Below are 23,629 nucleotides of genomic sequence, written 5' to 3'. Positions count from 1 at the left end.
GCAGGGCTAGAACATGGGACTCTAGGAGATCTGGACCACTGATGCCTCCACATCACCACTGGAGGCTTAGGCTAGGAGGACTTTTGAGGCTGGGACCAACAGAAAGTACCACCCTGTGGGACCTGAGTGGCAGCTCCTCACAGCCCACTGATCGGCCGACACCTGTACTTAACCCAGGAAGCCATGACAGGCAGTTGTCTGAGCAACAACATACACTGCCCACCTGTCTTGCTTCAGACCCTGCATGCACGAGATCCCAGACTCCAGCTTCTGACCCTGCCTGCCTCGTGATGCCTGACTCCTGTTTTGCCCTCTGGTACCCAACTCAGTCTGACTCCTGCTCTGACCACTAGGTCTGACTGCCCACGACCTGATCATGATACTAACAGACTGGAGGTGACACACAGGAAGCTGACACACAGTTTAGCACCAGCAAGTCTCTCTCTCTCTCTCTCTGAGGCAGGGCAGTAACATGGGACTCAGTCCTGGGCAACCCAAGAAAGTGTAACCGTCAGTACTACTCAGAATAAACAAGGATGGCAGAATCTGGCTCTAACTGTTCATTCAATGTGAGGACAATTACTTTTCAAATATGCTAAAATGGAATATGTGTCCCTATGTTATATAAATTCATAGTACTTTTTTGTAAGTGGAGCAGAGTTAGGGCTATACATGCAACTTTAAAGGCAGGTTAAATTTGGGACTCAACAACTTCACAGTTTGCAATAGCATTAAATGTGTTATCAAGGCAAAAAAAATCACTTTAATGCGGAATGTTGTAATAGATGCTGTTGAAGGTCTCAAGGCTTTCTTTCCTCAGGCTCCAGATGTTCTTTCATCAGCAACTTTCATCAGCTCTTCCCTCTCCCTTCACCTTCAGACTAAACTGTTATCTGTATAAGGTACATGACAAGAGATAAAATCAGCTTTCAAGGTTTGATACTGAACCACGAATGTGACTGAGAATTAGGCCACGGACTTCAGTGGGAATAGGATCAGGCCCTTAGATACCAAGATCATAGGCACCTTCAAAGTACCTAACACAGGTAAGATAGAAGCAATGACATCTGCTTTGAGAAAGAATAAAAGGAATCTCTCCTGAGCTCACATACAGTTTTAGAATACATGTATCATTAACTTTGCTGCATATTGTCCCATCTTTGTACCCAGGACAGTCACAGGATCTCTCTCTCTCTATATATATACACATACACACATTGTCAGAGTGTACCGGTGTGGTGCTCTGCTCTCTCCAATGTTGATATCACTCGGCTACGTGCGTGAGTTCCCTCTGTGTGCTGCCCCAGCTCTGCGCAGATAGCTGACACAGCAGACCCGACGAGAACCCCCAATAACCACAGAGTCCAGTAAGATGCAAAGTCACGTCGACTAGGTTTATTGCGACCTTGGACACAATGGCAGTTCCCTGTAGGTTTCTTAGCCTAATTCAGGGCATACTACAAGAAAGTGCCTCTTGGCAATGGACCCGGCTCAGTCAGTGGCGGGAATTTCCACTGCCCCCTCGGCCGGACAAAGACACCGCCCCAGGAATGCATTCTTATACACAGATACAAACAAGTTACACATCACACCTGACGTATTGAGGGGCCACCCCTCTACGCAGCAAGGTTCAACCTTTCTACGTATTTAGGTGCCGCCTTCTACCTTGTACATGTTGGTTCGATCAAAACAACTCTATCCATCATTTTACCCTTTTGCCCCTGTCATTGGGATGGGCCAGCCTGTTCTTTGTTATCTGTGTGGAATGTGCAAGTATGTGAATGTTCTGCTATCTAGTGTTCAGTACCTTTTAGGTACGTATCTTCTTGCAGCATCAGCCCTTTCCTTGCCAGCTTCTGTGAGCAGGGCCTGCCTCTGGCTCACAGCTTAACTTTGCTTTATGTTAGCAAAGTCTTGACCATTACTTTAGTTTAGGCCTCAGGCCTCATACCAGGCCTCTGATACCAAGGTTTATATCTTAGGGCCTCCTTTTACTACAACACACACACACACACACACACACGTTATATCTTGTCTCTTTGCACCATTGTGTAACATTTTGACAGAATAAATGTGAAATAATACTAAACTATTATATAGCACTTTTCATCTACAGAGCTCACCACACCTTATAAAGGAATGTAATTATCATTCTTCCCTTTTTACAGATGGAAAAACTGGGGGGAAGTGAAGTGACCAAGGTCAAACTATTTCAGTGGCAGAGTCCAGATTTTCTGATTCTTAGTCCACTGGATCATACTTGTGGAACCACTATTTTGCCGTGCTCAAGGATAATAATAATAATAATAATAAATTATTGAGTAATTATTTAAATGCAGACAATCAGGTTTCTTGTCATGTTGCATATTTGACAGTAATTTGAACAGGGGACTGAATATTTAAGCTGAGAAATTGAAGCACTTCCTTTTATTCAATGTATTCTGCTGCCAAGAAATGGAAACCACATGCCATCTTCCTTTATACCTACCTCTTTATCCTTTACAACCTCTTGAACAAAAACAATCTTATTGTTACATACACATTACTGGGGTGGAAATTCCTGTTGAGAAATATGTTGAGGACATAACCATGGCAACAACAGCACCAGCAAGAGCGCAATTATATGAGAATCTTACTGTAATGAAGACACAAAAGTGTATAGAACTGTTTTAAAGAATGGAAGGTTCTTGAAATCTAAGAGTGGGGAAACTATCAACAGCAGTCAGAACCTCATCTGGCTCATATTGAAGGCAATGGGTATTTTATTCTGGATCTGAATAATGGGCAATTCACTCTTCCCTAGTGTCTGTTAGGGTGGCATACTAGTAGAATACCAGTTACAGTAAAGGTTTTGATTTGAGCATAGGAGCCGACTTTCCAATGTGCCTGGGGTGCTCGACCTCTGGCTCTGTCCCAGGCCCTGCCCCCACCCCCACTCCACCCCTTCCTTCAAGGCCCCTCCCCCACCCTGCCTCTTCCCATCCCTGCTCCATGCCCGCCCAGCCTCTTCCCACCCTGTTCCGCCCTCACTCCTCCCCCAGCCTCCCAAAGACTCCTGCGAGCCACGAAACAGCTGATCATGGTGGGCGGGCGGGCGGGGGAGGTGCTGATCAGTGGGGCCACCAGCAGGCAGCAAACATGGGGGAGCAGAGGGAGGCTGATAGGGGGGCCACTGCCATTTTTTCCCCATGGGTGCTCCAGCCCTGGATTTGAGAAAGAAACAAAGATGACAGTAATTGTTGAGTCCCACATTACAGGCTGTCTCTTCTACTCTGCTATGAGACACAAGGGATATGAAACTGGCACAAATTCCAGTCAGATCTGGCCAGTAAGTGTGAATGAGTACTGTTTGTGTTGGAGGAGGAGAGGCATTACTGTTTGTTTTCTCAGCAATCTCTTCCCCAGAGCAGTAGGAGCCCCTAACTCAAACACTATGCAATTCAGTTCTGTAGATTTTGGTAAGGATTAGCCAGCCCAAGGAGGAAGGAAAAAACATGCATTCTACACAGCATTACAAATCCATCAATAATAGCTCCCTCTTCACCAGGCATACTTCTCTCCAACTCCAAATCCCTCTGCTTCCCAACGCAATCCATTTCATCACTCACCTGCCCTTCTTTCCCTGCCCTCCCTCCCCCCTCTACCCCGCCCAATAGATTCTTAGTCCTTATCCAGTTCTAAGTCAAAGTCCTCTGCCACAGGAAGGTGTAGGTGAAGCTTTTCCCTTCCGGAATCATCCAACTATACATACAAGTTCTATGCTGGTGGAAATGCCATGTGCCAATAGGACCATATCCATTTCCTATTGTATTGCTTTCTGTTTCTCAGGTCCAAGTCCATGAGCAGTTCCTTGGTTCCAGGACCAGAGGAGCATTTATATGCATAAATATGTGACCATTATTTATACCTCAAGGTAACTTTCCTAGGAAATAGCTTAGCAAATCTCTCGTTCTCTGTCAGATAGTGAAATAACTCAGGTAGCACATTTTTAAAAGCCTAAGCAGTTGGATAATTTTTATTACTTCACCAGTTTGCTCTGCTGTTTCAGTACTCACATAACTCTGGACAAATATTCCAGCACATGTGATGCTTAATGGCAAAATAAAACATTTTCATAGTCTGCAAACTTTTACACTTGATTGGTTAGAGCAATTGATTAATAGCTTTTACAGCTAGCTATGAACATGAGATTATAATACTGGTAAAATTAATACTGCATTTCTAATTCTCCTGCCTCTGCACAATTCACCCAACAAGCCATTTCTGCAGTTCATAATTAAGATGTACTTTTCACTTCTAGGTTTTAGATTCAAGTTTAATTTTCAGTTGTTGTAGTGTCTTTTTGATTCAGATAATAAGCTTTATTAATACACTTTTCTGGTTGATAGAATTATTAAATAGATTGTACTGCTTTCTCTAAAAAAAAATTAGAATAAGTTATTACTACTTCTTAACAACATTTTGAATTGAAGTGATTTTGCCAATGTATTAAAATGGTGTTTCTAGATAAGCAAGACATGAGAGCATGACCCTAGAATCCCTTTATGCCAACTGGCAAAGGACACACTGTTATGTAATAATAAATCCCAGCAGGTCTGACAAACGCACTACACCCAACACATTGTTGTCAGAATGCTTATCCAAACAGTGGCTTGTAAAGTATTATTTGAAAACTGGTGACACGCTGGTCATGAATATCATTGTGTGATGTATGCATGGATTGTGTATAAAGAGTTAGCAGGGTGCTGGAAATGTGTTCTGAAAACATGTTTTGGAAGCAGTTAATAAACAAGCCTGCCCCTAGACAAAGGAATGTGGGTTTACTTGTCTGCATGGACCAAGCAGGTTTTCTGGCCTAAATGAGGGAAGAAAAGGGACTCCTTTGTTACCCACCACTGAGACGATGAAGAGGGCAACACCCTTTGATTCTGTGAACAGTGGATCCTCCTGCCTGAGGAGCTAAAGATGCTGATAGTTTGATGTAAGTGAGACAGCTGCTTAGGCAAAGACTGTAGCTTGCAAAAGTTAAGTTTTAGCATGTTGTTTTTTATTTTGTTCGTAATCACACTGTCCCTTTTCCTCTTGTTTAGTATCACTTACACCTATGTTCTTTAGTAAAACTCATTTTTAGTTTTACTATAAAACATCTCTGTGCTGTTTAAAATTGTACACTGTCTCTTTGGAGGAAACAGCTTTAGTAATTTCTATAAGTGTCCAGTGGACACTGTAGAGAGACATCTTTGGGGTACTGAGGAACTGGGGTTTAGGGTTGACACCTTTCTAATTTCTGAAAACCTGAAGCTGCCTTTTCCCATAAAGCCCCACCCCCAGGTCACTCCTCTCTACCCCTCCCTCTGTCACTTGCTGCTCTCCCGCCTTAACTCCAATGTGAGCAGCCCCAAGGGACTTGCAAACCCCAGCTCCAGCAAGCTGCCTGGGAGTGCAGGTCAGAAGAGCACTGCAGCTGCATCGGAGCAGCCAGGCAGCCCTGCTGGCGAGCTAGGACGCGGCCCTCCTGCACAGTAATCTCCCACCTCCCTCTGTGCTGCCTGCCCAGCAGCCCCCTTCCCTGCCTAGGAGCGGCCTGAGAGCGCGGCTGGGGGAAGCACTGGCTGGCAGGGCAGCTCAAATTCCTTCCCTCTTCCAGGCCTGCTAGGAACTCCTTACTCTGCTCGCCATGGGCCACCACACTCTGTCCTCTGCTGGAGACCTGCAAACCCTTCTCCTCAAAGGGGCCACCCGAGCCGGTACATGCCTGCTGCTGTGGGAACCGCCTCTTCAGGGCCAAGTGACAGGCTGTCACTTCCCCCTCTGCCAGCAGTAACTGGATTTTTGGTGTCTAATCAGTACATCTGCCAGGACACATGACAACCCTATGAATGTTACCCACAAGGCTTACACTGGCAGAGTCTCAAGGATCTTGCTGGTGAGTTAGACAAACTGGCATGGAAGGGAGCTAACACAGCTTAAGCTCCAACAAAACTTTCTCTTGCTGAGGCAGAGGAGTTAACACAGTGGCCTGTGGTTCTAGGTGCCTTGAGAGAGCATCACAGAGAGGTATTGTCATTTGAGCACATCTGGGGAAAAGGGTGTCTTGGTTCCATATCTGGCTCTGCCACAGACTTCCTCTGAGACCTTGGGCAAATCACTTATGACCAGTATCAGAGGGGTAGCTGTGTTAGTCTGGATCTGTAAAAGCAGCAAAGAATCCTGTGGCACCTTATAGACTAACTGACGTTTTGCAGCATGAGCTTTCGTGGGTGAATACCCACTTCTTTGGATGCAAGTCCGAAGAAACTTATGACCAAACTTTCAAAACTGGACTCTAAATCTGAATGCCTCCACTTCAGATACCCAAACAAAAGCACCCTGAGCTTAGAAGTGTTGACTATCCACAGCACCAGCTGAAGTCAATATGAACTGTGGTTACTCAGTATCTCTGAAAAAATCATACTCCATGTGTTTGAAGTTGGGCACTAAAAAGGTGAGGCACCCAAATTCAGTTAACACTTTTGAAAAACCTGGGTCTTATCCTCTCTTTGCCTGTTCAGCCTTTCAGAAATGGGAACATTAATACATGAAAAGAGTGTTATGAAGCGTGAAGTTCTTTGAAAACTTCAGATGGAAACAGAAATGCAAATAATTATTGTTGTATCCAGTTAGCAGAACAGTGCTGAAGTGAGATGAGGCCTTTATCTTGTGGCAACATGCTTTTTCACTCAGTGACGATATGCTCTTTCAATGATTGGCAATTTATGCATGCAATTCCCACGACTAGGTATGATATCACAGTGATTCCATGAATTAATCAGGCAAACATATGTGCTCCCATTTTGGAATCTATGCTTCTGAAAAATCAGATCATATTTTGTTATAGCAGTGGATTTCAAAATAAAGAAATGTAATGCCTTTTGGCACAGACAAGTGACAGTTTCAGTGCATGGCTACTGAAAGCTGTTCTCCATGTGGTTTAGAAAGAGTAGACACTATCCATATTTCAGGCTATCAGAAACCACCTTAAGTCCTGACCCTGAAAACATTCACACACATACTTAACCATAAGCACCCAATTATCGCATTGACTTCAAGTATTTGTGTAAGTGTTTGCAATGTATTTAGCACATATATATGCATTTACAGGATTGAGGCCTTAGTTATTAAAAGTGAAATTCACCCACGTGCAGAGGGCCCACACAATATCCTCCTCATGTATTAATCACGACACACACAACTCAATGAACTTTTGGATAGAAGAGGTGATGGGCAGGTGGTGAATTTGAACCTGAATGCTGTCTGGGTAGCTTCTTGAGTGCCACGGTTGGGATGCATATATCAGATGAGTATTACGGTTCTACAAAGCTTAGCACATGCTTACTGAAAATTTTGGTCAGTCAGAAATGTGTTTCAGGAAGATCATTTCAAATAGTTTAAAGTTTTTCATTTTAACTGCAGCTAAAGGTCATCCGTCCATAACAGGAGTTGAATATGTAAACATGCACAATAAGTATTCAACTCTTTTAGACAATAGTTAGGACTCAACTGAAATACTGTACTGAGTTTTGGGCTCCATCTTTAAAAATAATATAAAGATATTAACAGAGATAATCTGTGAGAGCAACAAAAATGCAGGGTTTGGAAAATAAGACCTATGAGGTAAAGTTCTGAGAACTAGGCATGCTTTGTCCAGAGGAAGCAGATAAAATGAAGATGTAATTGTCTGAAAATATGCAAAGATATCAATTAGCCCAGTGGTTCCCAAACTTTGGGTGGCAACCCCAAATGAGCCATGCCATCAGCAGTTGGGGTTGAAGGAATTCCTAGTGTGTGGAGGATGCCATTTTGCTCCACACAGTATGACCTCGCATATACAGTGAATGTGAAGTCACAGTGCATGGAGGACTCCATTTTGCTCTACAAAATAGCATCCTGCACACAACATGGCCTCACAAGCCACACTGTGCAGAGGACACCATTTTGTAGAGCTAAATAGCATCCTCCATGCGGTGTGACCTTGCACGTGCAGAAATAACAGACAGGCTGCATCTAGGAAAATGTTAAATATTAGGGAAAACTATAAATATATGAATGGCTGGGCAGTGGAACAAGCTTCCAAGACAAGTTGTTAAATAAGCTTGTGAGACTATACATCAATATATGGAATATGATTTAACAATAATGGAATCAATCCTGACATGATGCAGGAATACAGACTAGATGACCCACTAGAGGAGCCTTTCTTCTCAGATGATTTGGTGAAAACTCACCAAGATTGATTACATTCAGTGTAACAAATGATTCCTTGCTTTGTTCTTATTTTCTGCTAACTCTATTGCTGTTTGATGTTTATGAATTAGATGGTTTTACACGTACCATAGATAAAAACTAAACAGAAGTATTTATTTGAAGCTGTCACAGAATTTCTTTTGACATCAGCACGTTTAATGATAGTTTAAGAAGTATTAATCGGTGACTGATAGCAGAGCTGTGCCTCACTACAACAAACATAAAACTGTCAAAGCACCTGATCCAGTCATGTGCTGAATGTCTCTGACACCAATGGGAGGTGAAGTTTAACTGAAAAACCACGGACGGTGGAAGTCCACTGAAGAAAGCTGATGAGGGCACTCAGTGCCTCAAAGAATCAGTTCCCCCCCATGACATGGGATTTTTTTGAATAATAAATCTTCCTCAATGCAAACATGGATAGTTACAGGGTCAGCCACCCCTTGAGCGTCCCCTGATGTCCAAAAGTCACTCTACAGCACCCTGCCTCTGTTCTGACTTCTTCAGGGCCCCTTAAGGACTTTGCTAAAGGCTTTCTTATGGCCAATAATACTCTCCTTGGAATCTGCATTTATTAACAAATGATACCAACCATTCCCAAATAACGCACACCCCCCCCCGCCCTTAGGCTTTGGAGCCCAAGCTGCAACTTCAAAGTGCTGTGTACGCAACTATTTTTAGGGCACTAGCATAAGCCCCGCTAACCTCAGTTGGGATGCTCACTTCTGCAGGTTCCAAAATGCTGTGTAGATATACCCTTAAAGACCCAGTCCCCCCTCTGACATGGATTTAGAGAGGTTTCCTGTAACTTAATTCTATGAAATCCAGAAAAAAGAAACCCACTAACTATTTTTCAAAACACATGCCTTGCTAATCTGTCATATGCCTAAAAACAAACATTAACGTTCCATTGGTAGCAAGTATACATTAAAACACAATTCACTTATTAAAGTCTGTATTTTTTGCCTTTTCTTATCTGGGGTTTTCTTTTCTGCTCTTCTTCCATTTGCTTTCACTAGACCAGATTCTATTCCTTTACTCATATACAATAGAACTTTATTTGGTGAGAAGTCCCTCTGGACTCTAGAAGGAATTTTCCTCTGGGGCAGATTGGCAGAAGCCCTGGGGGTTTTTCGCCTGCCTCTGCAGCGTGGGGCGCGGGTCACTTGCTGGAAGATTCTCTGCACCTTGAAGTCTTTAAACCATGATTTGAGGATTTCAGTGGCTCAGACACAGGTTTGATACAGGAGTGGGTGGGTGAGATTGTGGCTTGCATTGTGCAGGCAGACTAGATGGTCATAATGGTCCCTTCTGATGGTAAAGTCTATGATTCTACTCAGGGAGTACATTGCTACCCAATTCGAATAAGGGTATCAGAATCTGGCCCTCTAATCTATTTCTCTTCTTGTATGCATCACTTTCTGTTTTTAGTCTATTCTTTCCCCACATCTCCCCTTTTCTTTAACTCTCTTTCAAAAATTTATATTTTAAATAAGCTAGAGTTGTGTTACTTTCCCATATGTATTCTATCATCCTTTTATCCTTATGTGATGACTGGGGGCATTCTGCGCCAAAAAAATTAAAAATTCTGCACACAATATTTTAAAATTCTGCAAATTGTATGTGTCAAAATGACACTACAGTTGTTACTGACTTTTAGCATGCCTTTTGGGAGATACTGCTATCAACGACTCCCTTTTGGTTTAGTTTCTGCTCCTGAAAGATAGACCAATCTTAACTACTTGACTTACGGTGGACCGCTGACACCACTCTTCAAGATCCTGACATGTGCAAGGTGATCTGTGCTGCACAAGTGGAACAAATGGACCCAGTCCTTAAGAGAACTTTGTCTACATTCCAAAAATTAATTCCAAGCTCTTGGCAAACACATGTGCTACTTTACATATCTTATGTAGAGGAACCCTGGTGATCATTTGGTGTTAAACAAATAGTCCTGGATGTGGGTCATGAAGGAGTTACGAAGCTGAAGGAACTTCTGCACAGATATGCTTAGTGGTGAAGGCTGCATTCAGACATTGAGCATCACATGAAGACATGCTGACACTGCTGTTAATCCTGCAACATTAACTATGTTGGTGAGGATGGTATAGGCCATCTATATCTTGCAGCTGATTAGCAGGATCTTGGACCCTTATCTATCACCTGGTGGTTAGAAGGGAAAGATAGTGTACCTTCCTATCCCGTGATGCAAATGGATAAAGAAGAGAGAAGAATAAAGTAAACAAATAACAGCTTTTATCTGAACAGATAACTTAATAAGAAACAACAGTGAGATGTGGTTTTACAGTTTGGGTTTAAAACCCAGGCCCAACCAAATAGGTACCCGGCAATAAACAAACAAAAATACCCCAGATACTGCACCGTTTCTAGGTGTTGATAGGCAATAGCTGGTACAACACCATTGTCACAGGTAACTGATGGACCCTGGGTCTCAACCGCTTCTTAGCAGGAGATCAACAGGATCTGCTGATGCTGAAGAGAGGCCTGGCTCTGCAATCACCCAAGGGTGAGCGATCAACAGGACCTATATACCTTTCTCCGAACATCATGTGGAATTCAGATATTGGTAAGCACAGTCATAGTTCTTAATGCTGATGTCTTCCTTTACTTTGCAGGTGATGATCTTCTGGTCCATGTTGCCGCACAAGCACAACAGTACCGTGGCTGCCCCTAGGACGGACAGCAACTAGGCAGCAGGTGCTCAGAGTTTAAATAGGCACAAGCACATCAAGGTTCTGAGGTAGAACTAGCAGCTCCCCTGCTGGAACTTGTTTGAACCAGTTCTGTGCTGACCGTTAGCTGCCTTTCTCGACAAAGTTCCAAAAGGGCATGAAAACTTCAACAAGAAGCTAAACAAAGATGGAGTCAAGCTGTTGTTTGGCAGGCACACAATTTTGAATTTCAGACTCCATAGCCAATACATGGTCATATACCATAACTAAATGTAAAGGCATAAAGTATAACTTATTTTAAAGCACAAAACACTTTTAATCTCTATTTAATATACAAAAACATGTTACACTGCCCAGTGCACAGACCTACTGCTCCTTTGGACCTTTTGAAACTGGTAGTCGTAGACAGACCATGGCAGAGAATTGCAGTGGGTATTACTGGCCCCTCAACTGCACTGCATGGCTACACACTGTTGACCGTTATAGACTATTATTTACCTTACCCCTTTGTATTCAAAATTTCACAAGGTACCTCACAGGAGCTCTTTTCTTGCCTAACCACTTCATTTGTGATGTTTGGCCTACTAAGGAGCCTTGTATCAGATCATGCGGCACCTTTTGTATTAAGAGAGTGTGAAGGCTCTCTCATGCATATTGGTGCAGTACTTTACAAACCTCCTGTGTACCATCCTCAAGGAAATGGGATAGTGGAGAGAATGCATGGGACTCTAAAGGAGCGTGTAGCTCGCATACTGGAGGAATGTCAAGATACAGTATATGTCTCCCCTTAATCCATCATTTCACATATCCGTCACTCACCAATAGGGTGTTCTGCCTTCATGTTGGTCCTGATACACATATCCATCGCTTCACCTTTTGTGTGGCTTTTCTGTGGGTGCTTCCCCCGGCATTCAGGTGGCGCTGAAAGGGAGGAGGAGGAGGAGCAGGGACGGGGTGTGCTCGGAGGAGGGGGAAGAACTGGGCAGGAAGAGGTGGGGTGGGGATGGAAGTGGATGGGAAGAGGTGGGGCAGGCCATTATTTCTTATGGGGAAAAATTCCCCGATATCCATCGTTATGATATCCACCACCCTTTTCAGGAACGCAACCCAGATGTATAGTGGGGACCCCCTGTACACCCTTCCCTATTGCACTGAGTCATGGCTAAGGCTCCATGTTTGTCACGGAGGTCACAGAAGTCACAGATTCCATGACGTTCCGTGATCTCCGTGACTTCTGCAGTGGTGGGTGTGCCTGGCCCAGGGGTCACCTCAACAGCTCGGGCAGCCCCTGGGTCAGGCACACTAGCTGCTGCTGGGGCAGTCTTGGGTCCTTTGCCCCCCAACAGCAGAAGTTGGTGGTGGGGGGGCGCTCAGGGCTGGAGGTTGGAGTGCGGAGTGGTGCTGTAATGAGGATAAGAGAAGTGGTGAAATAAAAGGAAGAAAGGTCATCTCTACTGTTCCCCCTATTTACTGTAATTGGGGTTTTTTTCACCAGCACCCAGGGGGTCTGTCGCCTGTGAAGTGTCTATCCAGTCCACTCCTCTCACCTACGTATGTTGTATGCAAGGAAAGAAGAGGAGAGAAACAAAGCTCTTAGAAAATGCAAACAGTTTATTTGGGAAGAGCAACAAAGATAGAAAAGGGGAAAACTGTTAACCATAAACAGATAAACAATTGTGGTTGCCCCTATGGGTATTAAACCTGGGCCCCAAATACCTCTCTCATGGTAACAGAGTAAAATAAAGGAAACCAAAACATCCCAATACTCTACTTTGTCAGAGGCTTCTGGGCAGATGATGTTAAAATGCTGTTTCTTTCATAGCTGGTGTTCGGAGGGCCTGGACCTTAAATCACCTGACGACATATTTCGGACTGAGGCAAGAGGAACACAGGATCGGACTGGATCCGGATCCAGGTAAGTTGGTGACTCTGGATATGCAGGATACCAGACATACAAATTCAATTAGAGGGTATACACCCTCCTTGACAACACTGGTCTCTTGCTGCACAAAGGAACCACACTCAACTGCCTCCCAGATGGACAGAGACAGCTAACAGTCGTGGAATCCTTTTTAAAAGCACCAGGATGCCAAAGTTCCACAGCGACACCAGCTGGAATTGGATTTCACATGAAAGTCTGTCAGCTTTTTCCACCCTTAGCACAAAGTGCGCGAAAACGTCCAAGAGACATAACTTTACCCCAACATTGAACAATTGTCACAACTATTAAAACAAACAGTACTAACACATCATAGAGGACACAACACACAAGTTTTCATCCAACAGTGCTTACCGGAGGGGGGTGGGAGGGTGGAAGAAGTTGCTCCCCGGAAGCGCAACAGCAATTCTCCTCCTTCAGCTCCTAGCTCCACTTGCTGCCTCTACCCCCAGGCACCGGGGGTAGAGGCATCCAAAAAGCATCCAACAGCTCCTATTGGCCATGGTTCCCAGACAAAGGCAGCTGCAGAACCGGGGCTTGGGGCAGGGCAGAGCAGAAGCAGCACGTGTTGCTAGAGTCACTGCTTCCCAGGAGCCGGGTAGGGAGCCTGCCCCAGCTCCACCAACCCTGCCCCCAAGCACCCAGGGTACCCCCCCAGGCTGCCCTCTCGAGCCTCCTCCCCCACCCCCAAAGTTTTAGTCAGGGGTGAAAAGTTTTGACACTTTGTGGCAAGCACTGGGTTGGGGAGCAGTGGTTGTAATTGAGAGAAAGAACACTACCAAAGAAGTGTCTCTAACGGTATGTCTACATGGCAGTTACACTTCCATGGCTGGTCCATGTCAGCTGACTTGGGTTCACAGGCTGCAGGGATGTAAAACTAGCATAGACGTTCAAGCTCAAGCTCTGGGACCCTCCCGCCTCGTGAGGTCCCAGAGTTCAGGCTTGACCCTGAGCCTGAATGTCTACACCACAGTTTTACAGCCAGGCCCCTGTCAAGGCTGAATCCCCACTCTGTCACTCTGAGTGCAGAAGGAGGAGGCACCGCAAGGATTCTAAAAATTAATACTTGCCACTCCAGGCTTGTATTACACTTCCAAGGTTACAGCTTTTCTCTGACCTTGGCTTGGTGCTGCTACCACCCAAATGCAAACAACAAACAAACAAACAAAAAAAACCCACACCCTTTTGAACCCAGGAAGGAGCACTTGGGGTTACCCCACAGGGAGGAATTCCCAAGCCCTTTTATTCCCCCCCCCCCCCAGAAGACCTGTAACAGAAAACAAAGGAAATTAGCTGTAGCTACCGGCTAATCAAACAACCAAAAATCCAATACTGTTATTAAAAAGGGGAAATTTTATTAAAAACAAAAAGAAAGAAAATACATCTGGAACTTAGACTTTTGCTAGTTTTTAAAAGAGCAATTCCAAAAATTAAGCATCCAAAATAGCTTTCTTGGGGGGTTCAGCTTAAAGGTTACAAGCAAACAAAACCTCCTGGGGTTAGCACAGAGAAGATTCACAAGGCTTAAAAAATAAACAGAAATAAACCTGATTGCATCTAATTTACTTCCATAATTTTTACTCACCCAGCGGCGCTTCGGGTCTTCGGCGGCACTTTGGCAGCGGGTCCTTCACTCGCTCCGGGTCTTTGGCGGCGGGTCCTTCAGTGCCGCGGAAGACCCGCAGTGAAGACCTGGAGCACCACTGGGTGAGTCATCCCTGCTGGGCCCCCAACAAAACTATTTGAATCAGGCCCTGCACTTCCTAAAGCCGGCCCTGTTTCCAGACTCCCCAGCAGCATGCCAGGTGGGCTACTGCAGAGCTGCAGCTGTGTGGGAAGAATTTTACTGGAATTTGTAATTTTCTGGAAACTGATTTTTTCTGGAACTCCCTTTATTCAAACACTTAAAAAAAAAGCCAGAAGTTATTTCTATTTTCTGCCCTGCTTGGGTAGTACCCAGAGGCTGCAATCAGAATCTTTGTGCTAGGCGCTGTACAGACAGGAAGACTGTCTAAGGGCCATTATAAGAGCAGTTTATGCAATCAGAGCTCTTAGCATGGATGCCTGCACCTGGGTGCTCTAAACTGGGAGACGGTGCCACACCCACACCAAGAGCGGTTCTGACTGCAGGGCTTGAGTTTGACCTCTAAGCTGTAAAGACTACAACTCCCAGCATGCAGTGCTCGCTCACTGCCGGCTGGGAGGGGCCGCTTGCCTCCGGTTAGAGCACGGAACGCTGGGAACTACCATTTGCTGTGTCGCTGCACCTCCCGGGAATTGTAGTTTCCCTGGGGCCGCAGTGCAAGCTGGGACTGCAGAGCTTGGTGGGAGAAGAGTACGCCGGGATCCGTAGTGCCGCGAGACATGCTGGGATATGTGGAATTTGGTTTACGCGCTGCGGGCGGGGCTTGACTTGAGATCGCTCCGAGTGTCGCTAGGGCTGGGGCTGGGCGCGCTCCGGGTGCCGGCTGGCCGCGGGCGGGATGTACCACAGCAGCACGCAGAGGCGGCACTGGACCTTCCGCAGCGAGGAGGAGCTGGCCCGCAGCCGGGCCGACGCCAACCGCAAGTTCCGCTGCAAAGCGGTGGCCTGCGGAAAGGTACCGACCGGCCCCGCCGCGTCCCTGCCCGGCCAGCGCCCGGGCTCGGGGTGGGGACGCCCTCGTCTGGGGGTGGAGGGGTCGGTCCCGGGGACACGCTAGCTGGGAGCCGGGCGCGGGGAGCAGCACCGTGACTGCAGCTGTCGGCGAGTCCCGGGTGCTCGGCGCGGCTCCCCCCGCCCCCGGCCGCGAAGGGGGCAGCGCGCTGGCCGGCAACAGCGGGTATGGGCGAGGCCCGGGAGTATCCCCGGCCTCCCGCCGCCCCTCCTGAGGCGGCCTGTGCTGCTGTGGCCGGCGCACGGAGGAGGGCAGAGGACGGGGTCCGAAGCAGCTGCCGATCCCTCGCTGCCGGATCCGGCCCCGCGGTGAAATTGCTCGTGTTCTCCCGCAGGCTCGGCAGAGCGACTCGCTGCTTCTGGAGCCCCGGGAGGAGTTGGCAATCTGTAAATATTATGAGAGGAAACTGCTGGATTTCTGCTCCGTGTTCAAACCTGTCATGCCCAGATCCGTGGTGGTGAGTTGTGTACAATTGATCGGTCTGCCGAAGAGAAAGGTAGGGACGTAGCCTTTCCTTTGCAGACTGCTCCTCTCTTGAGACACCCACATCTCCAGCACTGTGGGGGCACTTCCCCATCTTCCCACATGTTCAGTTTGTGGAGAATAAAAGGACTTGATCCTTACAGCCACCAAAGGAGCAGGAGGCAGAGTGCCCGTGGGGCCCTTGACACGTCCCTCATTGGTTTTTTTAGGTGTGTGTATTGCAAGCTGTGTGTGTGTCCTTCTGTTTCAACTGTGGGAGGGTTTTTTCCTTGTTGAGTGTCTGACTTGATTGGCATCATGGATACAGCTATTAGAAAGAATAATCCAGAATCAATAATTTTTTTATATTTATTGATTGATTGCTTTTTAATGGGAGTTGCAGCGGGCCATCAAAGTCTCTGGCAGGTTTTTAATCTGCTCTTGCTCAGGTTGACTGTGTCCTGGCGAAAAAGTGATCTGGCTAGTAGAGAGGGAAACTTACACCTCACTGAACCAGTTTTAGTGTATCTAGCTTTAGGACACCTCTTTATATTCTTAGATTATTGTATGTAAATAGTAGGTTTCATCCTACAAAACCAAAGTTTGACAATAGAAATTAATTCAAGAATGAAAGAAAACTCTAAATCTGAATTTCTTTGTAATTTTGGGCTTGACACACTTTATTATATCACACACTTGTGCTAAGTGTGACACAGGTAAACCCCTGTAGGGTTTATTCTAGAAACGTAGTTGCGGGGTTTTTTTTTGTTTTTATTTTTGTTTTTTTAAGCATAACTTCTCCAACATCCAGGGCACTGCTTCTTAAATGATAGGCTGAAGCTTTTCATGATTCATAGATGAAATATTCTGAAACTAAACAGTGGGGGATAGAGGTTTTAGGGGAAAGGAGGCTCATGAGAAAATTGTAGGCTTACACAAGGGATTCAGTGGTACGAAAGGTACTTCTTAGTTTAGAATTAATGACATGTTTTCTAGAATGATTGCTGTCCACCTGCCTAAATTTGGAGAAATCTGAACTACTTCTTCTTACAAATTAACATTTTAGCTAAGCATCTAAAGAAAAATGGGATAGCAATAGAAACGTGGAGTAAATAGGGAACAAAAATACTGGATTGCATGTCAGTGTGTTCTATCAAGATGCTGATGTGAAATGGATAGAGAGGACTAATGGTCCAATGGTTAAGGAGGTATCTTGAGCTTTGGGAGATCTGGGTTCAGTTCACTGTTCTGCCACAGACTTCCTATGTGACCCTGGGCAAGTCACTTAGGTCTAGGTCCACAAAGAGATTAAGGCACCGAAGTCCAAAATTAGATGCCTCTGACATTTACAAAACTCGTGTTCAGCTGCTGCCTGATCCTTTAGGTGTCCAGTGACCCAAGATGCCAAAGTTTCTGTCAGTATGCGTGTGCAGAACTATCGTGATGCACTGAGCAGCTTTCCACCTTAAGTTTGCTCCCAGTTCTGATGAAATTCTTAATCTAGGTGTTTCTCTGGTTTCTAGGTTTACCTGTTGGGCCCAATTTTCTCAGAGCAGGCCTAATCAGCGGAAAAGAGCAAAGGATAAGACTTTTAGGAGTGGGAGGGTGTATGTATGTCCTAGTAGCCAAGTGGTTGTGGCACTCCCCCAGGATGTTGGAGATTTGCCTGATTTGTAGCAGGAACTTGAACCTAGGCTTCCTGCATTCCAGGTGAATGTCCTAACCACTAGGCTTTTAGGTCTTCTACAGGAGAAGTTAAGAGAAGCCTATCCCAGAAGTTGTTCCATTCTGTATAAATGACACATTTTTTAGACTTGAACCCAACTCTCCCACATCATAGGGGAGTGTCCTAACCACCAGTCAAATGTTGTTGGTTTTTTTTTCTTCTCTGATCTAATATTTATTTATACAAAGTGGAACAGCTTCAACAGGAGAGCTTACTCCATTCTAGCAAATAGCCTGGTGGTTAGGGCACTTCCCTGTGAGGTGAAAGACCTGGCTTCAAATCCCTGTTCAAAACAGGCATTCCCTGAGGCTATTGACTACAGTGGTTGGGGGGCCTGCTGTATGTGACGTTGTCTTTTGTGAGAGAGCGCTGACCTGGTTTAGGAGCCTAGCTCCGGGGGAGGGTTCATGGCTGTGACTCTTAGGCACCTATCTCAGCTCATGTCCCATTGAGGGGTGGGACTTAGCTCCTGCCCTTTGCCTCAGTATTTTCCACTGACTAGCTTAGATTGCTCACCACTCAGCTTGCTGGCTTGTAAGGATTCTTTTCTTAGGTGCCTGACTCTCCCATGCATTTTATGGGGAGCCTAGGCACCTTATTCAGGGCTGAGGATTCCACTGACCACTAGATTGCTTATGTGTTAAGTATTGCCATGCCTTTAGGTCCTTTTGTGGATCTAGCTCTCTGTGCCTCAGTTCCATGTGTGTACTTGCACACCCTATTTATTTTTGTGTGGGCAGGGTGCAAGGTGTAACGATACCTTGCAGGGTTATTGACGATAAAGGTGGGGAGCTGCTGGTTTTATGGTGAATGGGGGTGGGGGCAGATAAGTACCTTAGATAGATAGTCTTTCCCCATGGAGTGTTGAAATGTCTTTTTAAATGTGTACATTGTGTGTGTTGAACATTACCTATGTGCTGTTTGTGCTATTTTGCTCAAGTGGCCCTTACTGACTCTTTATATTTAGGGAACAGCTGCTATGTACTTCAAACGTTTTTACCTCAATAACTCAGTGATGGAGTATCACCCTCGAATAATAATGTGAGTAATCGGGACACTTTGAATTTTACTTTTAATGTTTATCAATATTGTCATATCAAGTAACTTATGAAAGCTCGAGGACATTAAAGAGCCTGGACTTTTACCTGTTTTGTATAAAACCAGAATCTGAATAATGAATTTTCGTCACTTTCCCTTTGGGAATAGGTTATTGTTTTCTTCAAAACACCTCTTGCTTTCAAAAAAGGAAAATAAAGACTCTGAACCAGAATGTCTGTGTATGCTAACAGCATGATGCGTGCCACAGAACTAAATTATGTTTATTATGCTTCCTTTCCAAGGTTAACGTGTGCATTCTTGGCATGCAAAGTAGATGAATTTAATGTGTCCAGTGCACAGTTTGTTGGTAACCTTCGAGAGAACCCTCCAGGTCAGGAGAAGGCTCTTGAACAGATCTTGGAATATGAATTACTACTTATTCAGCAGCTGAACTTCCATCTTATAGTGCACAACCCTTATAGACCATTTGAGGGATTTTTAATTGATTTGAAGGTAATTACTGTTTTTCTCCTCCCTGTACCATTAAAAACTTGGTACCAAGGTAGGTATTTATTAATATTCTTTAAAATGCTAACTTCATTTTATAATACCATATTTGTTAATATTTCAAAGTATTGTGGGGATTGCCTGGGGGCCCATTTTGTAGTGGATCAAATATGTGGAGGTTATATGGCTGCTAGTATTTTGGACAAAAACTTGGTCAGGTGTGTGACTCCTGAATTGAAGGACCACAGTATTACTGACCCTAATTTTTTTTTTTTAAAAACAAGTTAGAACAGCGATTGTCAAACTGTGGGTCGTGACCCTATTTTAATGGGGTCACCAAGGCTGGCATTAGACTTGCTGGTGCCCGGAGCCGAAACCCAAGCCCCACTACCCAGTGTTGGGTCTGAAGCCCAAGGGCTTCAGCCCAGAGTGGCAGGGCTCAGGTTACAGGCCCTCCCATCTGGGGCGGTGGGGCTCAGGCTTTGGCTTTGGGCCCACTGACCAGGGCTGCGGGCTCGGGCAGACTCAGGTCTCAGTCACACTTCCTGGGGTCATGTAGTAGTTCTTGTTGTCAGAAGGGAGTGACAGTGCAGTGCAGTGAAGTTTGAAAACCTCTGAGTTAGAATATGCTAGAATGGGGCAGGAGGGAAAGCTCTTTATGACGATCTGTTAACCAGAAGCAGTCTTCATGTTGCAGTATTCAGTATACAATGTTAGCGTGTGTGTGAGAAATCTCATGAGTCATACACCGAACTTGCATTCATCTTTTGTCATTCTCTAATGTAAAATGTATCCTAGAAAGTCTTGGATTTATACTGTAATAAGTGGGAACACATCTGAATTGAAACATCTCTGCTTTATATGTGGTCACTAAACATTTCAGGATAGTTTTTAGAATAAGATACCCTCTTAAACTTTGCTTTTCAAAATGCCCTTTTGAATCATATGTCACAAACTTTCATACAGAAGAATAGGAACAATTTTATACTGAGATCGTGTATCAATAAGATTAAAAGACAACAGAAGTAATAGCTGAATATTTATTTTCTAGACTCGTTATCCATTGCTGGAGAATCCTGAAGTCTTGAGGAAAACAGCTGATGACTTTCTCACCCGAGTAGCTCTGACAGATGCCTACCTTCTGTTTACACCTTCACAAATAGCTCTCACTGCCATCTTATCTAGTGCTTCCAGGGCAGGAATTAATATGGAAAGGTAGACTTTAATTTTTGTTGTTTTTGTTGCACAGGTATGGCTTAAATGACTGATTTTGCCGCAGGAATTAATTTGTTCCAGGTGCTAGATATCTTTATACAGATGTATACCTATGTGTTTGACTCATGGGGAATAGATAGTCTCTGAAACGAGGCATTTAAACTGTCTGCTTCAAATGGTGAAGTATCACTATTTATTTATTTTTTCTTTTGTTGTTGGAAACAGAATGTTGCACTAGATAAGAAATAGGTGTCTGGTCTTTAATATTCCTCTGAGTTTTTGCTTCCTCCAGTCGTATCTCATGTGGCCCCATTAAAGCATTACAGACTTTCAGCCTGATCCTGAAGGGGCTGAGCATTCTTGATTCTCATTGGCTTCGGTGAGAACCGAAGGTTCTCTTAGGCGGCAGCAGCAGCAGCAGCTAAAACTTACAAGAGCTCTAACCATTGCCTCTGGCTAGTATTTCTGCTCCATATACTTGGAAACAGACTAGAGAAAAGTGGTTACGGGTATGTCTACACTGCAGTAAAACAGCTGCAGCTGGCTGTTTCAGTTGCATGGCTGCAAAATTGCTGTCTAGATGGTCGATCTAGAGCCTGGGCTCTGGGACTTAAATTTTAGAGTCCTGTGACTGTGAGCTAGAGTCAGTTGATATGGGCTAGCTACGCAGGGCCGGCTTTAGCCCGATTCCCCTGAATTGGGCCCCGTGCCTAAGAGGGCCGTGCGCCCTAAAGAAGAGTGCCTAACTTAGGCACCTTTTTAATTTTTACTCACCCGGCGGCATGCTGGGTCTTCAGCGGCGGGTCCTTCACTCGCTCCGGGTCTTCGGCGGTGGGTCCTTTAGTGCCACAGAAGACCTGGAGCGCCGCCGGGTGAGTCGTCCCTGCCGGGGCTCCGTCAAAACTATTCATATCGTGCCCCGCACTTCCTAAAGCCGGCCCTGGAGCTACTGGCATTTCATTGCAGTGTAGACATACTTTAAGAGCTTTAAAGTAGTGGCATTGTTTTGCTGATCAATTTCCAATTAAACTGACAGTGGTGCTCTAGTTGGCAGAAGCTCCCTTGTTGATTTCCATGATATGTGTCAACTGAGAGTTAAAAGAGGGAGTTTCCAAACATTACATATAAACTTAAAGATTTGGCAAGTTTTGAAACGTCAGGTGGTAAACTTTAATGGAGGGGGAGGGAGGATATTTTTGTAAAACATCTATTAAATGGGCACTTATTTATAGATCTTCTAATAAATTTGGCTACACTGGCAATTTTCTTTGTCTTATGCCTTCAGAGCGCCCCTGAGTATGGGGTTATGTCATAACTTCATACCTGGATTGTGACTACATTACTGTAATAGCTGCAGGTCGGGACCACTGAAGCTCAGAATGCAGAATGGCTTTCACTATACCCCATCTTTGATCACGCATAATTTCCAAAAGTTTCATTCTTTGGACTGTCCATGTTTGAATTCTGTCTTAAAGTGAATCTCTTGTTTTAAGTTTGAACAAAAAGCAGTTTGAGGAAGAGGAGAATGATGTGGGAGGGGAAAAGTAACGTCCCCTCCCAACCAATGTATAGGTATGGTTTTCATATACAAACTGATGTGTTTTCCCAGGAACCACAAAAATGTTCAAATGTTTCCATTTGATAAGCATGATGTATCCCAGTTTCATGTCCTACAGTAATATTGCGCAGGGCTAGGAGGTCCTGAATTCTATTGCAATGTCTCTTCCATTGCCTGGCCTTGATTCTCTGCATGTCACCAGATCACTGTTGTGGTAGAGCTATAACTTATTCTCTTTTAGAAGATTGCTTCAAATCTCAATTTAGTTATACCACCTCTAGAATGGGGTTATAATGCCTACCCACCATTTCTGTAGGTGCGGTCTTATGTAATTGCAAAATATTATTGTAGTCCAATCGCACTGGAACTGCTGTAAGTCTTTCCTCTCTACACTAGATTGCTTCCTGCTTCATTGGTAAATAACTAACTATATTTTGGGTTTTACCTGAATTTTAAGCTAATTGAAACTCTGTTTAAATTCACCTTGTGAGCCCTGTGTTTTACATAATATTTATTTACAAGTGCTCTAACTTCTGTCCAGAGATAGTTTTAAGAGAAACAAATTGTAGGTTAGAAACTAAATTCCAAAGAGTAACGTCTAGCGAATTGGTAGTATGAATGGTACTCACGTGGATTTCATTGTCAGTACAACTGATCTATGCTTTTACTTTCATATATTCCAGAGCCTGTCTCTATTTTTGAATTGTTTTGTTGGACGTTCGAGCATAAACTGTCATTTGATCTGGGACAAAAATGTTATTTTAAAGTGAAAAAAGTTCATGGGTTGTTCATTCTGAGCTATTTTACAACTTGCCAAACAGAAGCAGATTAAGTTTCAGACTCCTACGTTATTGCAATGGTTCCCAAACTTTAATAGCCTGTGAACCCCTTTGACTAACATGTCAAGTCTCGCGAACCTCCTCCTAAAAATGAATATTTCCAGGGTTTTTCTCCTTTACCTAAGTATAAATTATAAAAGCAGTGATCTTGGAAATATAAAATTTGTTTTCATGACATGCTTATTACACACTATTTAGTGTTGTTTATTTATCATTACAGTATTTTTATTACATTATGAAAACGGCAACACTCTTCAAAGATCTCACTTTCGTAGCTTCTATCACTTTGAATAAGCCTGTTTATAAGACAAGGCTCCTATGTTTCATCAAGGAGTATCAGATATGAAACAGCAGGAAGGGATTTAAGAAGCCAACTCAGAGTTCCTCCTACGCAAGCATTCAAGTTTTTGAGCAGTCCAGGCAAACAGTGCGTGTTACAACAAAGCTTACACTTGTTCTTCATAATTTTAAAAACAATACTAGCTGCCTATTTAATTTTAAAAACAGCACAAAAATATTCACCTCCCTTTCCATTTCTTATGAGGAGTCTTGAAGTTTAAATCTCCTCAGTGTGATAGATATGCTTGCTTTGATCCTCTTAGCTCTTGGAAGTCCAGGGGCTGCTGGCCTGTGCTGCCCGGGGTCCCTAGGGACAGCTCTGTCCACCATTAGGGAATTTTTTTCTGAGAACCCCCTGTAATATTTCACGAAC

At 44.4% G+C, this 23,629-nt stretch overlaps 1 protein-coding gene and 1 long non-coding RNA gene across 6 annotated transcripts in view; one reads left to right on the top strand and one right to left on the bottom strand.

Annotated features, from left to right (window-relative positions):
* Nucleotides 1-644: 644 nt before the first annotated feature.
* Nucleotides 645-13,043, bottom strand: LOC120408579. 2 transcript variants are annotated; one of them, XR_005600797.1, is made up of 4 exons: nucleotides 12,748-13,043; nucleotides 11,796-11,954; nucleotides 10,837-11,153; nucleotides 645-893 (listed from the first exon to the last, which is right to left on the bottom strand). It is a non-coding gene; the product is annotated as an uncharacterized LOC120408579 (long non-coding RNA). The 2 variants fall into 2 exon arrangements; XR_005600798.1 differs by having other exon boundaries at nucleotides 11,796-11,897.
* CCNH (cyclin H) overlaps nucleotides 10,959-23,629 on the top strand; it is a 25,167-nt gene continuing 12,496 nt past the window's right edge. The window contains exons 1-6 of one of the 4 annotated variants that reach the window (XM_039545669.1): nucleotides 10,959-11,001; nucleotides 12,799-12,891; nucleotides 15,907-16,068; nucleotides 18,728-18,801; nucleotides 19,101-19,311; nucleotides 20,357-20,520. In XM_039545669.1, the coding sequence (XP_039401603.1) occupies nucleotides 16,012-16,068; nucleotides 18,728-18,801; nucleotides 19,101-19,311; nucleotides 20,357-20,520 (506 nt within the window). In that variant the 5' untranslated portion in view covers nucleotides 10,959-11,001; nucleotides 12,799-12,891; nucleotides 15,907-16,011. Of the gene's footprint in view, nucleotides 11,002-12,289; nucleotides 12,421-12,798; nucleotides 12,892-15,134; nucleotides 15,516-15,906; nucleotides 16,069-18,727; nucleotides 18,802-19,100; nucleotides 19,312-20,356; nucleotides 20,521-23,629 lie in introns of those variants that run through there. The other 3 variants (XM_039545668.1, XM_039545666.1, XM_039545667.1) reach the window with 3 other exon arrangements.

This window comes from Mauremys reevesii, linkage group 6 (genome assembly GCF_016161935.1).
Source record: "Mauremys reevesii isolate NIE-2019 linkage group 6, ASM1616193v1, whole genome shotgun sequence".
NCBI lineage: Eukaryota > Metazoa > Chordata > Testudines > Geoemydidae > Mauremys > Mauremys reevesii.
Note: the sequence above shows the minus strand (reverse complement) of the source record. Positions and strands in the feature narration are given on the sequence as shown.